The 18,807-nt window shown below is 33.6% G+C and overlaps 1 protein-coding gene and 1 long non-coding RNA gene across 3 annotated transcripts in view; one reads left to right on the plus strand and one right to left on the minus strand.

Annotated features, from left to right (window-relative positions):
* LOC126919703 (uncharacterized) overlaps positions 1–18,807 on the plus strand; it is a 105,241-nt gene that overhangs the window by 21,991 nt on the left and 64,443 nt on the right. The window lies entirely within an intron of this gene.
* On the minus strand, positions 15,726–18,408 carry LOC126919702 (uncharacterized). The gene is made up of 2 exons (XM_050729206.1): positions 18,047–18,408; positions 15,726–16,150 (listed from the first exon to the last, which is right to left on the minus strand). The coding sequence occupies exons 1-2, from the start codon at positions 18,392–18,394 to the stop codon at positions 15,827–15,829; spliced, it is 672 nt and encodes a 223-aa protein (XP_050585163.1). The 5' UTR covers positions 18,395–18,408; the 3' UTR covers positions 15,726–15,826.

An 18,807-nucleotide genomic window follows, 5' to 3' on the forward strand; every position in this document is an offset into this window, starting at 1 on the left:
AATTATAGGTTTCTTACAATTGTAACCTTGCCTGTTCTCTGTAAAAATAAATGTAAGGAAAAACTATAAAATATTTGCACATCGAGATTATCATCCTGTCTATCTCATAAATTAGTTTAAAAATCTTTCACAATCTAAAATTTAGATGTAATGTACATTCATTGTAGTGGTATGATATCACTTTTCATATATTTTATACTTAATATTCAATTCGGTAAAGATATTCAAGAGCAAACGACTTTTACAGAATTTCAATAAATTTATGCGATTAAATCTTGCAATCAATCATCAACAATCTTAAACAACTTCTAACAAGATTTGTGCATTCGCTTCGAATAAAGATAAAAATGTAATAGGTTGAAAAAAAGAAAAAGAATTATTGATGGTAACAATGTTTGTTGTCACGACAACAAAACAATACAAAATATGAAACAAACTGTATCTATATATAAGCTAAAGTTAATGTCTATAGATAATTTGAACAATATTTGCTAACCTTTGTGCAATTACAATACCCTACATCAAGATACATACAATACATCAAGATAAGACGCTGTCAATATATACATATATACATTGTGATTTAAGTACCTGTCAAAACGATATATATCTTGTATGAATAGTTTCCATGTCCCCAATCCCAAGCAAGATTGACAGTTTCTTATGCAAATAAGCTTACATACATAAGCTTATTGTTTACGGAATATTAATAGCAGCTGCAATACGTAAAGTACCTAAGTATTTATTATTAAAAAATGGAAAATGATTATTAAGATATTGGAGAAATATATCTGTTTCAAAATATCTTTGAACAATAGTGCATTGCAGCAATTAATTATTAAAATAAATATTAAAATAACTTTAATACTTGTGGTTACTTTCCAAACTATGAAGTGAATTTTGTAGGAACGTGTGATGATATTATTAGTTGTTTATAAATTAAGAACAATCTAATAATTATTACCATGTGATACTTGTACTTTTACTTCTGGAAAAATTACAATCGATGAATCTTTCTCCTTACATAATTATTTCCGGAATACACGTAAGAAATAAAGTTGTGTATGTCTTCTGGCAGATATTTTATTTTTGTTCGAGGAACAAAATTGTGTAACTTTGTGATCGTTTTGGAACTATTCCGAAACAAGCAAGGTAAACCCTTTGCGGTTCGAAGAAAGTTGGCGAAACGTGTTCATACTTCTCAGATCGCAACCTTGACCTATCGTTGCATAATAATATGCTTATAATAATAAAACATGATTCTATATATATATATATTGAGATATAGATTCTTAATTTACTTATTACTATCTTTACGATTTATATGAAAAATGAATTTATTTTATTCAGTGGTTCTATAATATTATAACACGTCCTCGGGCAGTAGCGTATATATATGACTAACTTATTAATAATTTTCAACGATTTTACGAAAAAATATTATTTTATCGCGTGTTTTTTTCAATAAAATTCACTGGAAGGTACAAAACACAAAAATGAATACCGTTCCACTCTCCATTAACCATTCAGTGGTATTAAAGTTACGCGTGAAATAATACGTACATAGTTATGCTTTTTGCATTTCTTGTTATCTGTTTCATACAGTCAACGATGGCGATATTTCATTGCTGATAAGCGTTCAAAGCAATAGATTCAAACGTTAATGGAGAGTAAATTCTTTCATTGCCAATAATTCCAAACGATCTGAATACATTTCATAAATACCTTTCTTCGTTTAGATCATATTAAAACAAAAAAAACAAAAAAAAAAAAAACAGTAATGTTATCAGTAGACGGATATTTCCATTCATAAGAAAATTGATCTAATTATTATTTTATAACTGTGCAATTAGGGAGTCTGGGCAAATTTAAGATTTTATTGTTTAGAGAAATTACTAAAACGACAGAAATAAACGTATGTTTTTGTCATCCTTTTCCAGTTTTAAATGAAATTAGTGTTTTAAACCAAAATTAGTTCAGTGTGGAATAGTGTACTTTCTCGACCAGTTTTCATGTGACCGTAATATGGTGTAAAATACGCGGACGTATTGCTTTCACTGGTCGTCGTCGAAAGCAATCATCCAATACGCGCAGGTCATCCATGTCGTACACTCAACGAGATGAAACATAACTTTCATCTTATAGCGGATATTCAGCATTTACATCCTACTAATGAATGCATTTTCTCAATATAGAAATCTAGAAATGTATCTAGAAATCGTCCCAAAAAAATGAGTTGTAAAGTAACATTATAACTGTTAGTTATTGGATATATTCGCTACTAGTCAAATTAATTTTTCCAAACTGTTTCTAACAATTTAAGAAAACAGTGTACTTCTAGTTCGTACTTTACCTTGCAACCAGAATAAGAAAGTACTATGAAATAATCCTCATAGAGTTTCAAATTGCCTCAATTAAATGAGAAAGAAAAGAGCTACACTTAATGTGGAAATAATTTATACTTGCCTAATAATAACGAAAGAAGATTGTATTATAATTCTAACATTATCGTGATATAACACTTCTTTACCGTATTATATTCCATATACAATAGATGTGCGAACATTTACTTTCGAGCCATTATTTTGCATATATATATACATTATATAACAAAAATTTAACGTATAGTTGTTACAGTTACGCAATTACGTTGCTCGTTTGTAAGGACAGAAAACACAAGTAAGTGTACTTTCATGTTATGGTACTATAATAACCATAAAAAGATGCTTTACCGCACACGTAATGTATTACAAAAAGTGAAGTGATACTAGGCAAGAAGATGTATGTGTTTACCCTCTGTAGATGTCTGCACACGAAAGTAAGAAAAAAATGTTTATCATGAAAGAGTCATTACGAAGCTATTTCCGTGAAATCAGAAGTAACTAGTCGACGATGACAGATGAAATCTATAAGTTTGGCGGACACGTGATACATACTCGTTTCATGTTTATAATGCCCCTTAATTCGGATGCCGATTGCGCAACGATCCACAAGTTTGACACGTTTGAATTTCTCCCAAATCGTCGTCACTCACATCGCATCATCGATACGGAATGTATGAAAAGCTTTCATTTCTGACACCAGGTCTAAAATATAGGCTTTAGATTACACTGTCGACATAATGAAGATATATGAATGTAAAAACGTAAAATTAAAACGCAACAATCAGAGATGATGCATTTATAAATTACAAAGTGAATCACGATAACACGAATACGAAAGTATATGTATAAATTGAAATAAGAATTTCGAATTAAAAATAAATTACAGAAAATGGAGTACGAATCGAATGTCTGTGCAACGCATAGTCTAATAATTATATTTCAAACGCATACATAAATATAATATGGAAAAACGCGTCATATTATATGTAATTTTATTAGAGATTTCAGTTTCGTTAAGACATGAAGCTATCGTTAAATAACGCTAACATAACACGAAAGTTCGACTTTCTCGTTATATAATTTTTCATAAATTTTATTTAATGCTCCGTTCAATTTGCACATTTCTTCGTATGTCTGTAATACTTTACATTCCAATACTTGTAAATCTGTATTATAAATAAAAAACAAATTCAAATTTAACTGCAGAGATAATAGAAAATATATGCATTGATCACACTAAAATTGTACTAAAAACGATTACATCCATTTTTATCGTTATGTTACCACGTTATAACATATGAAATATTCATGATGAAATAAGCTCTTATCTATAAACATACAAATGCTCGTATTAAAAACAAACATGTAACTTAACATAATGAACGACGTATACTTCAATGACTGCATCATATTAATAAGTTGAAATGACCTCGGTCTTTAAAAAAAATACTGAAGGACAGTTTATGACCCTGTTGTTAGAAATGCGGAGAAAATTATACATGGCTACTGACATTGTAGCATATCGATAGACCACATTCTAACCTGCAATCTTCCGCAATCCAGGGTATAAGCTGAAGAATTTATCCGTTGATATTCACGTGACTGTTAGCTGGTTCTATCCTGGACGAGCTTCTATGAGGATTCAGGAGCCTGGCATCGAAGGCGCAGTAAATCATGACTGCGGATCTAATGCTGAATAGGTCAATATACACCTTCCATCACATTGCACTTTATCTTTTGCTTTCTCATGTATAAGTGTGCTTATAACTGCATTAATAGCGCATAGTGTCACTTTACGAAGACACCTATACATATATACACTTTCTTACATACATAAGTCGTGTGACGGTTAAAAGATATTCGTTCTATGCACACTTTCCAAGAGATTCTTCTGAAGAGACCATAGACTATTGTTGCAACGACCTAATTGCATAAAATCATCAATCGTTCGTAACTGTTATCCGGTAGAATAAATTTTACCATCAGACGACGTACCTTCGAATTATCGAAAGTGGTAAATAGTCTGCGCGAATAGATTCGTTAGAATCTCACCCGTCTCGCCATCTTATATACGCTCTTCAAATTATACGCTTTGCCCTAACATTCGATTTGGTATAACCGCGTATTTAATTAGACATTTGTATTAATTACCCGAATAGAAATTATCGTTTTAATTTTACTCTCAATAATATAAAGATCGAGTATCTGAGCTCGATGTTAAACGAACAAATGGAAATTGGACAAAACTTTTCTCATTTCCAGATGAAGCTGGTGCGGTGTTGCATCACATATATTGCCACTGTACAGTATGCAAAGTGATACGTAGTTTCGTTTCCCTGCTCCGGTCGCACTCGCATAATTGACAAAATTATTGCGAATAAATCACGAAGAGCATCAATAGCGTTGACTCGTTGTGTGTTGTGCAAACACATAGCACTGCTTCCTAGTTTCTCCTTCGATCGAACGAAGCAGTGCAGTTTACTAGTTTATCGTGGAACACGAGCTCGTCGTTTATACAATGGTTTTATTATAATGCAACCGAGGTGAGGAGAATATGAGAAGGTTGATACCAACCTACTAGTGTCCTTGCATTCTTGACAATCGCCGTCCCAAATGCCAGGACGCTCCTTCTTCTTTTCTTTCACCTTCATAGAGATGAACCTTAAACCTCAATGCGAGAAGTTCGCGCTTGGCAGAATGGGATCCTGATCGCCACCGGATTAACAGACGCTTCCAGTGACCTTTGTATATTGCCTCGTGCCAGGTTAAACTATGTGATTATAGTCACGTGCAGAATGCCGTTCCTTTAACCTTAGCGCTGCTTTGTGCATCGCTGCAGAAATCAACCATTGTTCCACTTAACTAGAATAATATCCCTGTTTACTGAACCTCGAAAAATTTAAATTATGATTTTATCGTTTAGTATTCGAGTATGACTATTGGATAATGCGAAAGAGTAATATATTTTACGATATATTTGAATTGCAACACTATTCTCACTATCAATATTATCAATATCATTTAATTATCGTTTCATTAAATGCTTTGCGAATTTTATATATTTTGGAGCATGGGAGCACTACACCATAACATTTGATTTTTGCGAAATATATTGTATTTGCGCGTTTTTTTTTCTTCTGACAGTGTCGTTTAGATTATTCACATTGTTAAAAATTATCTAGTACATGAAATTTATCTTATTTTAGTCACTGCAAAAATTTAAAAACGTGAGTCACCGATGACTAACGTGAAAGGGAACGAATTGACATAGAGTCCTAAAGTAAATTACGCCAAGATACTTTGGTTCGTGGAATTCTAATGTAAGAAAAGATACTTATTCCTTGTTTATTCATTAATAACACAATTTGAAAATCAAACAATAACGAGCGGCAATTAAGATTATTCTGTTCCAAGAACGACGTATTATTCGGCCCAACGATAAATGATTTATGACTGTATCTAAAACAGACATTATCAACAGATCTATTCATGACATTTGGTGTAATAAACATTAGTAGACAACACAATATAACCAGCTTCGTCGATGGCTAGTCGATTAACGAGATAATAAGCCAACGACTCGTCAGCCAATGGCTCATAATGAGGAATCGTGCGTAATGATCGTACGTGAATGACATATCAACGACAAGACAATCGTATAAGATCGAAGCACTTCTTATGTCGACGGTATAATAAATCCGTGAGCTGTGCAAAAAAATTCTACAATTCCTGAAAATGACAAGTAGAAAGTACATGACTAGTGTACAAATCAGAATCAAAGATTTAACAAGTCCTACAGTTCGTAATAGTATCCATTAAATTACATGTGTACTAATTAAAATTAGAACAGGGTGCTGTCAATTCGATGAGACAAAAAGGCAAATAGAATCCCTACTCTTATATTAATATATTATCATATTTAATAATATGTCATTAATATATTATCTAATGTATCATGTAGTATGTATAATGAGTATGTATAATGTATAATGAGAAATATCATAATATGTCTTATGATTAGTATAAACAATACAGTAATAAGAATCTTATATCTATTATAACATATTGCAATACATTTTTAAAATAGAGAAATGTAACAAATGATTTAACATTTAACAGAAGTGCAAAAAATACACGTTAAGAAAAGATACAAATATTTTATATGAAGAATAAATATTGGAAGTAACAATATTCTGGCAACGTGAAGAACGGAGAGAAGATAGCACCGTTGTGTAAATCTGGCACAATATCGAACATCGATCGCATGATTGTGCCGGCATTTAGGAGAAAACCTTTTCACCCGGCGCTCCCTCGACTAACGGATAGAACAGAAATCGCTCGTTTCATGCTTTGGTACCCTGGCTACCATTCTGTAGTACGTTCCGTTGCGAAACGGCGAAAAACCAAATCTTGCGCTGACTTTTGTTGTCGAGCTAGACTTTCGATCATCCGGCAAGCAAATTACGATCTGCCAGATTATTCGGTTTGTGGTTTAACCGCGAAACCTTTAGAAATTGCACTATTAAGAAAACAGATCAAACCGTGCAAGCAAATATCTATGAAAGCCTTGTTCTTACAATTTGTGAATCTTACCATTGAAATATCGATCTGTCTAACAACAAGGAATAAATTCAATTAGATCTTAATCCATAATAATTTCAAATGAAACGAATTATATTTCGATCTTCGACAGAAGAAAGTTTACGTTAGTAAGAAATGTGAATTTATTCCATTACGTTTATTACGCTTATTATTATATTATTATATTATACTTCTTGTATTTACCAATGGAAATTTATTTTAATATTCTTGTTACCAAAGATTTCGATACTGAATATTCTTCATTATCGTACTTATTGTTATTATTAAAGTTGTTATTATATAGTTTTTATGATCTCAGCACATGGAGTTTCCTTTGTAAGATAATAATAGATCAATAAATATAAAAATATTCTACTATTATGTATTTTATAAAGACCAGTCATTTTGACTGGCTTTGGCAGAGATAGCCACGACTTAAATTCCAGTAGTTCTAGTGTTAAAATATAAATATGTGGTTATATTATGAAATTCATTATATATTCTATAGATTTCTTTATAGCTTCTGATAGATACGAAATTAATTAAAATGCAAAACAAAGTTCACGTCATGAAGGATTAATCGTTTAATCACTCAAGAAACGTTCGTTCCCTCGCGACACAAGAGAAATTAATATAGTAATATCGAAGGTCTCGATCTTTGAACAGATCCTCATTTAATCATCAATTCTTCAATCTTCAATAAATATATAATTTATCTTTTTAGTATAATTAATCGTTAATCGTCAGAGCAAGAAACGTTTCAAAATGACTGGTCTAAACGGCGTCACTTACGAATAAAAAGTACAGCAACTGCTAAAAGTTTTCGGCCAAGGTGTAATTTTATTAGAGTATTCAAATAAGGTGTCTTGAAAGCGAAAATTTGCTGTTGCAATGGAGAATGTACTGTGTTTTAAAAGATACAACGTTATTAAATATTTTGTAAGAAGAATTTCGTTAACGTCTAATTTAAATAGAAATCGAGTTACAAGTTGATTGAAAACTTTTGACACTCACTCTACGTGTTATTAACACGTTTTATCCTTCACGATAAGATAGATAATAAAAAGTGATAAATCTCAATATAAGAATCAGGCTTAAAAATAAAATTATGCTCTTCATTTACATAACTTTTCACTATCACTTTTTACATAACAATCTATCTAAGTACAATTGTACAAATTCAAGCTAAACCTGTAGAAATTAAATAAAAATGGAAAAAAGAAGAAATTGAATTTCATACTACTCGAAATGTTTACAAAGCATCGAGCAAAGTTCATTGCCTGAAATTCTACAAATATTTCCATAAATACAACACCTGAATATGTATATCTCTAATGTATCTTGAATTCCAAATATTCAAACGCTTCCATGTGTTTTCGATAATTCCAGACAAATAAATTCTCCAATTTCGACAGACTTTCTAACGCACGTAAATTGACCACTGCCATAGGATTTGGCTGATAGAGCCATAGTGACTAAACACAAAGTGTTTCGTTCGTTCGAGTGTACTCGTGACGCATCGAGTGATGCAATTAATCGATGATAACTATAATTAAGAGAAACTCTCGTTAGAAGTTTTATCGAGATACCTGACCTCACGGGTTATAGTGGCGATCTACCGCGTCGGAACTCGAGTCACCGCAAGTATTGGCTCCGTTTTCACGATTTCTGGATTCCAAAGCCGTCGCCAGAGCAACAGCCACGGAGCACATTTTTCTTACTTGCGACACGAAAGCAATACGTTGCGAAATAGAACAGTGACATAAGTATTATCCGATGTTTAGGCTTCCGATTTCACCAGCCCTTTCATCTCCAGGTGACAAGGATTCACATTTATCTTCGAATGTTCTTTATCCACGAGCTATAACGAGCTTTGCTTGTCTCTGACAACTGAGATTACGGCCAGTGATATCGTTTAGATACAATGGAAAGCTGAAACCGTACGATTAATTGGCTTTTTGTTCGGCTTACTTGGAATAGTGGAATTTCCACAGGAATATTTTCACTTCTATTCTACTTGTAGTACGTTCGAACCTCCAATATCCGAATTACAAATTTCTGCTATAAAATGTGTTCAAGTCGAACGTTGATTTAAAAATGTAATTGTTCTCGGTATTAAGAGATGAACCTCTTAGAAGCTAAGCTGATCAACTCCATTTTTTATGCAGTTATCAATGTTATATTATCGGGATACGTAATTAATATTCAACATATCAGAAAGATATCTCATTTTCGTAAATTTATTTATCATAAAGAGGTAGCATGAATAATCCCAAATAATAGTGTTTTATAATTGTCGCGTTTCTATGTATCTTGATTTATGGAGTTAATACGATATCTTAGCGATTTGATGTTTCATGATGTATTAAAATATGTCATTCTGAAACATAGACTTCTTAAATATAAGGGAAATTACTTTTCCAAAAATCTCAAAAAGCTTAAACATACAGTGATGCCACTTTTTACATTAATTTCACTAAACAATTTACAAATCCGTGCTTTCAATCCACTCTGCAGGCAAATTTCGCGTTCGCAAAAGCAATCACGCTTGACTTATTACACGGCTTAAGCAATTACCCGTTAAGTCTTTTAATGAGACACTTCAATTAAAGGTAGTCGTAATTGCAATCTGTGTGTTATTGCCGGTATACTAATCAGGAACACAACATAGAAAATGGTGATTTATCGTGCATCTTGAAATTTCAACATTCACACTGTTCGTCACTGTATTATCCTGCGAATGATCCTGTCTCTCTCGATAAATTATGATACTTATTTACACCTACTCGTATCGTTCCAAGCAAACAGGCTGTGAATACGCGAAACCGCTACACGGTGTCTGTAATTGATTACCTCCGTAATTTAATTACGATCATCTGGCTGATGAGTTGTACATTAAACGAAAGCGCGAGCGCTCTCTAACCAACGATCAAGTTCGTATGTTTACGTAGCTGTTCGTCAGATTCGTGCCAGTGGACTGGACAAAACGACAGCCGCATGGGTATGACGAATCGCGCCACACTTGATTGACTGTCATCCTCTTTCGAAGGCAGTGAGAGCTCTTAAGGACTATAGGCAACTGGCTTTCTTGCGTGTTTGCGACCAGGAAGGGATCTCACCGAGATTACATCGACATCTTGAAATATTTCCGTGTCTCTCTGAGACGCGTATAACAACACAGTGCGCTAACCACGTGAAAAAAGAAGAAGTTTCACGCGGACGCAATGCTCGGGGAATGTACAGCCAGACGAATCTTTGAACAAGGTATAAGCGACCTCTCTAACAAGGGTTTACGTGCGCGCGTAAAGAACGTTTTTCATTCGTCCTGAATTCCTGTTAATTGTACCTGACGTCCGGATCGAACGCAACCATTCGGTTTTTTAAAGTTAGATCGTGGAATGAAAACGCATTACGATTATGATCGTCCGATGGTGTTTCGAAAGTGACGTATGGTGTTGCTTAAAAGAAATGGAATAAAAAGTATATTCCGTATTTAGAAGGAGTTTTATATAGCTGAGGGAAATTATCGTGGCGAATAAATAAGTTTTTACGAATGTTTTCTGTCTCTTTGTTCTAATTGTATCTATAAACGAAATTCCACGTTTAATTAAGAACGCGCAAGGAAAACGTAATAGGGTCGCTTTCGTTGAATTTTTAATTGACAAGTGTAGGATTAGTTGGAGTAGAAAAATAGAAAAGCTGAATCGTTACGATTTTCGCCTGTAATCGTCGAGTAATATCCACATTATAGCAAGTATGAGACGTTCCATTCGGAAACCTTAGATCTATCAAATGCGGTCATGGCTGTTTCACGTTATCATCGCCCATTACAATCGTCGGTAGCGTTAGTTCATTTACATAAGCTATCTACTACTATTGTCGATTACTATTTCTTAATTATAGACTCCTAGATAATCGAGGAGTCGACCTTCGCGCATTGTTCATCCTCGTTCATACAGCAAGTTCAAAATGAATCGCGCTCTCATCGATCGCTGAATCAGAAGGACGAGGTTCCGGCACGTCGCGTCGTTCGTTTTTTTCCTCCAGTTACTCCTTTTTCTCACGCTGCCTTCCTATAAATCACCTTGTTAGATAATCACTGTTGACTGCTAAGGAATTCGAGCAAAGTCTCGTACGTATTAGTCAAGTTACCTGAACTCAAGCCTGTTGAGCTCGAGTAACGTGATTTTCAAGGATAATGGAAAATAAAAAGAAAACAGTTATACATAGGTACATACTTGATATACTTATTTAAAATATCAATTATAATCATAAACATAATGGAAATATTTCATACACGAACTAAACGAGCAACCAGAGAATGCTCTTGCTCCCGCTTTATCTTCTCATTCGTTTCGTTTTTACTAACTCTTAAATACGCCTTTAAGAATAGCTGGTGATAGTAAAAAGTGATTCGCGGTAAACCACATGCGCTACCTAATTATTACAAACCGTACTCCTACCTACATGAAAGGTAGCCATGCGCATGGTATACATCGTTGACTAATCTATTCGACGATATCACTGCTGTACTTGCAAGACGACCATCTGCAAAGTATAATCCTCGACGTAGAAACGGGCAAACAAAGAAGCTGGCATTTGAATGCCAGCGATTGGCATGATCGGGCAACAGACTTCGTGATCCTGCGAAATTGCGACGTCCATGCCTCTGCCTCTTTATTGCTTCTTCACTGGTAACGCCCGGATCTCGATCTTCGAGTTCGTGCATTTCGTTAATGAAGCGCTAGACATTCCGTTTCGTTTACCACATCGTATAATTGTTTCATGTATTCTCTATTATGAAAGTTGAATAAGCTGCGCGTCGTATGTATTAAAAGGCATTTGAGGTGTTCATTGAACGTAGACAAACTAATTAAACTCTTCATGCCGTAAATCGATTCTTTAATTTCTACATATATGGTACGTGGAAAGTTAATATTATGTATTGTTACGTTATCAATCAAATTAGAAGTAAACAGATATCGTTGAACAAACGAATATGGAGGTTGCTGTATCTAAGATATCATCGAATCATTTATAATAAAAGAATATCTATGCGACGTTTTCTATTTGATGGCTTTACTTTCTCGTAGTTCGAGTTTAGCGATGAGTCAGAATAATTGTATTTTATTCTAGTCTAATGTCCGTGCGCGCGTTTCTCGCGACGTAGCATTACCGCTACTCTTGCATCTATCGAGTCGGTATTACGACACTTTGCGTTTTCGTATTTTACACAAGGGAAACTCGTCGAACTATGCTTCTATGTATGTACGACGTATAGATAATGACTATTATGCATACAATAATAGGGATATTACGAAGTGGTACCTACTAGTAATAGATACTCATCGTTTAACAAACTGAAGATTTTGAATTAAAGATATCTATGAAGTTTAAGTATACTCCTTTTGTGCAAGCATGCAAAAGAATAATCGTGTATAGAATGATTGGATAATAGTAAAAATAGGCTTGATTCCTGCGTAGATTGAACGTGAAGATAATTGATTCAAGTTAACAATTAATGGTCGTGTCAGTGAATTATTAAACGTAATTAATGTTTGCAAGATAAATTTCAATAGAACGTTACGAACAGAAATTATAATAGAGAAAACATTTACATTAAACGAAAATGATATTTATAACATTATTTCATTTAGTAAAACTCGTTTGATACAGAAGAATATGTATTAATATTTACTTAATAATAATCGAATTAACTTTTAATGATGTTAGGGAGGTAATAAATTTACTGGATGTTTAATTATGAAATATTGATCGTTAAAAGTAGTTAAATTCGGTTTGCACTCGATCATCGAGCGATAAATTACTATGTAAATGTAATTGAACAAATCTGTGTTGTAATAACATAATCGTTTTATTGTAACAAAATGTTTTCTTTTCCTTACAGGTAGTTTTTCGATAATGAAATTATTATTCTGATTGCTAGAACTGACATTTTATTTTCGTGGTAAACATTCAATATAAACGTCAAGCTTGTTCAAATACATAATTCCCTTACTATTTGATTAAAGATACTTTCTATTAAAGTATGAAAAATATTTATAATTAAGGAAAGTAACAATATTTCTGACACGAGAATGCTTGAACTGTAAGTGGGTAATGGAAGTTTAGAGCCTAATATTCTTTCCACAAAATCACTGCATTGAACACCTACTCTCTAATATACATTTCTATGCATTCCATTTAAACATAATCATGATATACGTAGTTCAATTTTTCATTTCCTTTAATTAAAAGTTCACAAGCTTTAGAGAAATTAACGTGACATGTTTAATATAGAAACGGTTACATTTCCTGATTATTTCTTGTAAGAAACAAACATTCATTATACAGTACTATCAACTGACATTAAAATTATAGAAATAAGTGCATAGTTACTAAATAAGTCTCCAGAAATGAAAGTGGTATAGGTAAAAAGTGTTGGAGAATTTAACTTCATTAAGGGAATACTTCCGTGTTTCCATCCACAAACTGTATGTAATATTCCAATGAAGTAAGATCGATACTTTCCATTAAACTTGGATACCTAGAATAGTGTTGCCTAAGACACTTAAGTAAACTGATTTGCTATACAAAATATAAATGGATCGTACCGAAGTTCTAATGAAAAAAATAATAACTAATGATACTAGTAAGTGAGTTGCGATGATAATTAGTTTGAAACTGAAACAAATTATAAGTAGATTACGTTGATTGTATAACATATCTATATGATATGTTATGTTAAATATGTGTAGCATTTAAGAGAAAATAATATTCTATTTTTACGTAAGTATTCCAAAATTGTATATTAGATTTTGAAATTAAAATTTCTACTACAAGACTGCAAGCAGTTCTGTGCTATTATTTTTATTATATATTTTTTAAAGATTAGTACAGAATTTAAATTAAATTAATAATTTCATGTATGATTTAAGATATATTTAGAATGGTCACGTTTTATATTTAAATATAAAATCTAATAAATTAATAAATACATATCTTTATAATGATCGATCATGTTACTAATTTGAATAATTAATAGTACAAATATGTCTATATTAATAAATTTTCTCTTGGTGCAAGATTATTCATTGCTCTGTAAGTTTTAAAGTATTTGAGATTTTGATCATTATTAAAAGTGTGATCATTAGTCGATAAGTTTGCTTCCTTTTATCCCTACATAAGAAATATTTCTAATACCAGCACTACAGACGAGTATGAATCACAGACAGGTCTCTATGATAATTCTTATGTTGGCCGTAACGAATCGCAGAGGGCGTAAGAAACACACTAACTTTTCCGCAGGTCGGTATTTCAGCATCTGAGATACGAAGTCTCATTAACGTCATGTCTGTTCTGTCTTTAATCAATGGTTAAACATTCTTGCAGGGAATATATTTATCTACCTTTGAATCATACTCAATCGATATACTTACTAAAGTGCCATCTATTAGGAAGATATTCAACATCTCGTTGAATATTTGCACTCAATAGCTAAAGTATCTTTTATAGTTTCAATTTAGTACCATCGTTAATTTTGAGTGGGCAACAAAGTAAACATAATTGTTTTTAAATAAATTTCATCTTTTATTACGAAATATGATGTAAAACGTGATAATAAATTATTAAATATTAAATATGGTACATACATAAATATGTTGTTTTCATAAATACTTAATATAAATATAAATATTTCGGTTTTATAAATAGTTAATATAAATAATAAATACATCACTTATAAATAGATCTATGGTATAAATACCTAATCAATAATACTGAACAATATATAACCTATTATAATTATTGTCTTTCATTGATACCTATTCACTAATACGATCAATTATTAGGAAGATAATTTTCCTAGATAACTGATTATCACAAATTGCACCCGAGAATTCTTCGAGAAGGCACTTCAAAGAGGTTCATTTTAATAAATAACTATTGTTCTAAATAAATAATGAATAGATAATAAATACTAATTCTAATGCTCGATGATCGTAATAAATAATGTTCATGAATAAATAAATTAAGTAACATGATGCCATTTCAACTGCGTTTCGTAATTATCAGGTTATCTCGAACGATTTTATCACAGCTGACTTTAGCTGTTGTCGTTTATTAGTCATGCATATTGTGACACGACTTTGCTTCCCTCGACGATCGGAATTCTATGTCGTAAATTCTCGATCAATTTCGTTCTTAATCAAATATCTTAAGGGAAAATCACGATAAGTCATGTTTTTGGTCCTTCACTAGAGAGCAATTTTCAAATTTAAAACACGCTATCAATTAATTCCATTCGAACAAAATTCTCCTTCCATTTCGTTTTGGGATTAAAACTTCTCCATAAATAATTCAAAAATATCGATTGTTATAACATTAATCAGGTCTCTGATTTTTTACAAAATATAAGAATTTACTTTTAAAAGAATTATGGTTTCGAACTTAGCAATTGGTTTCCTTTTTCGACTTGTTCTTACCGAGATACTTTCTTTTAGCTAATAATTAATATGAAAATTATGACAACAGACCATGACTTATCACATTGTTCTCATGTGATCTTCAATTGCTGTTACAGAACGAAGCAACTACATTTTACAGTAATCTGAGTAAACCATGAAACAGCAATCGAAATCAACCAAAATTAAGCCCACTTTTCAAACGTTTTCAACACGAGACCTTCCTTTCTCCATCGCAATAAATAATTTTTTAATTAATCCTCCTCATTACCGCAAATCCTTCAATTACGTTCGTCATATCATTTTCGTCTAACCTGTTATCGACTGTCGCAAATAAAACGTTCAACATTTTTACTATCGAATTCGAACGTTATTATCAGACGTTTCTTCCGGCGCTACTTAATAATTGAAAACGTGCCTCCAAGCGTGAAGATAATCTCTGTATTTGAGAAGCACGCCCCAGTCACGAATAAGTCTTCTAGTATCGTCCTCAGGGTTTCGTTCTACCTTGTTCATGATGCTCCTTTCTACACGCGATGGAATCCGAAGAGACGGCAGGGCCACGATGTTGCTTTCTACTTCGCACAGCATCATCATCAGGTAAGACTGCGTCGTCTTTAGAGCTTTGTATTTTTTCAAACTCATCTCGTCCTCTAACAATTCCTCGAACGCTACAGCAAATTTTTGAAGATCCGTGTGCAACTTTGGAAAGTGATTGACGATCTGTAAGAGGAATTAAAATCGTTAAATCGTCATATCTCTGTCGATGACTCATAAACGTAAGGAATATAAGAGAACCTATAGTTACAGCTACGTTGAAATTGATTCTTGAAAGATAGTATGCGTTAATAGAATTTCTGTTTGTAATTCTCAAATCTTGTAAAATTACTTTAAATTAAACAAATATAGATCGCTATAAAGGATATCTATTTTTTTATCGCTTCAGGTTCTAATACGAATTAACTAAATTTTAACGCAATGTATTCTTCTATGTAACACACCTGCTACATTAATCTACTTTGTTCAAACAACATATACATGCGTATACAATTTAATTTCCCCTATACTATGTTATACGATATTACAACATTTCTAACGATATTATATTTAAATGATACCATTACCTAATCTGTTATCGAATTCATAAAATTGCAATATACATAAAATTACAATATTATAACGTAATTTCGAACTCTTTTACAACTCTGCGATGATGGCTTTATCACCGAGTCAGTAACAAAAAGATAGCATTTTAAAAATTCAGTCACTCAAACAATCCATCAATGGATTAGGTATCAATAGATCGATCACGATTGTGTCACCTGTTTCACACTTCAATTAGTCTAAGAAATCTTTTCCAACGGAAGATAGAAAAAAGTGAAGCACGCGACGTGTAAAAAGAAACGATATCGTCTGTCGTTGAAACGTGCCGGTGTGAAGAAAAAAGAGCGGCGGTATACATCAGGGAGTACCCTGAACGTTATCACGGATGCGTTATCAACGTGCACGCATCATTCTGGAGGACAAGCGCGATTACGCAGCCGCGCGACCCGGCTAACATGAGCAATCGTGTACACTGAATACGCCAAGTTGCATTGCGCGCGCAAACCTCGAACAGTCGCGCACGCTTCTGTTTCCCTGCTACTTTATAATAATTACCGTCTCATTAAAATTTGTTATTTAACGTTACGTTAATTAATTGCAACATCGGGATGCTTGGTCAATTGGCCTGGCCGGTGAAAATACGCGCGACCAGCAGCTCTCACCTGTCCTCTCGCGAGTCCGCCGCGCCGCACCTTCTTTCTCCCCGTTTATCCGCGCGCCCCGAAGCTTTCCACGCTCGATGAATATTTATGCAAGGGGGAGCTAAATTAACCGCGTAAAAGAGAATCTTAATTAACCAGCGATACGAACGATAATTAGGTACACCTTTCGGAATGTTGGACACGATGATTCTTCTACTGGCGCGAAATCGTCGTTCTTCGGAGACGAGTTATCTCTTTCACGTGTTACCGGAGGAATATCGAAGAAACTTTTTAAATATCGTGCTTGTCGTTTGATTTTCGTACGCTCTATACATTCTGCTGCTTTCGAGCGAAGCGTGGCTGATCTCACTTAAGAAATTTACGAACGAAAGCAGTTTACGTAGAGGATAAAAATCTCAGTCGAAGATCTTTGCTTTGATAAGACGACAAACCGTGATCGAACTATTTTGAAGAAACTCTTCGCGCGTTATACTTGCTGGTTACATGGTTCTCTTCTAGTTTTGAAAATTATTGATCCTATTTGAAAAAAATACAGGAATAAGGAATAATTGATAACGTACTGGAGAAGATGAAGAAGCGAACGACTCTCAGTCAAATATTCTCGTTTTCATATAAACAAATAGACTGTACGATTCTATTATTTCGACGAAACTTTTCGAACATTATACCGATTCTAATTCAACGATCCCTAAACAAGAAGATTTATTTGAAAGATAAAACTGTCAAAGATCTTCGATTTGATAGAAAGAACTGAACTACTATAATATGGAACCTCGAACGTTATACGATCGATTTGACACGCAAAAAGAAAACACGAAGAACAAAAGCAAAAAATGTCAACAATCAAACTCACCGTTTGCGAATTAGTGTTAGCCAGATTCTTAATCATATGCGTGTCCTTCTCGCCCGGAACCCAGTTCGGGATGTACTGATACTCTTCAACACCGATTCGAACATTCTCATACAGATACTCGTAGTCTCGGCTCAAATAATCATTGATAGTCAATTCGTGTTGTAGCCTGAGATTTTGTATACTGTTGCTGGTTTCTTGTTCGATGTTCGTGTCGAAGTAATCGTCGATTTCTAGTTCTTCGCCGCACGGTAAATGCCACATCGGTAAGTTCGATCTGGTGTGTCTTCTTGGCGCCGCAGACCCAGCAGCGAGCATCAAGATCAACAGGTAACCACGTGAGACGAACATTTTCGCGATTATAAATAATATTAAATAAGTTAAATATGTTTCGAAGATTTTGATTGCGTGGTATGCAGAACTATCGTTCGTTCGCTATAGCTTTTATCAATCGAAGCGTACGATTTCGCTAAAGCGATGTTAGCGATTGGCGTGAGATCGTGAACTGAGATTGTCAAACTCTCGTGCTTCCAGCTTATATACGACATTGTGTAAACAATCGGACGCACATACGCACGCTCGCTCGATGACGGGGTGGCGGCTTATGTTTTGTCCAAGTTTTTCGCCGCTCTGCTGAAACTCTTCTTCGAAGCGATTTTTTTTCGAAAATACGACCTACGCCCTGGCTGATTCACGTAACTCTCGTCGCGAAACTATCTGTAGTCTCGAACTAATCGTTACGGTAACGTTCGATAGTAATGGTG

This window comes from Bombus affinis, chromosome 8 (genome assembly GCF_024516045.1).
Source record: "Bombus affinis isolate iyBomAffi1 chromosome 8, iyBomAffi1.2, whole genome shotgun sequence".
Taxonomy (NCBI): domain Eukaryota; kingdom Metazoa; phylum Arthropoda; class Insecta; order Hymenoptera; family Apidae; genus Bombus; species Bombus affinis.

Bases quoted from the DNA above. Each gene is read 5' to 3' on its own strand.
- LOC126919702 (XM_050729206.1), bottom strand. From the start codon at position 18,394: ATGTTCGTCTCACGTGGTTACCTGTTGATCTTGATGCTCGCTGCTGGG. The intron at 16,151-18,046 runs GTGAGTTTGATT...TTCCTCTTACAG, and splicing joins CTAACACTAATTCGCAAACG to ATCGTCAATCACTTTCCAAA.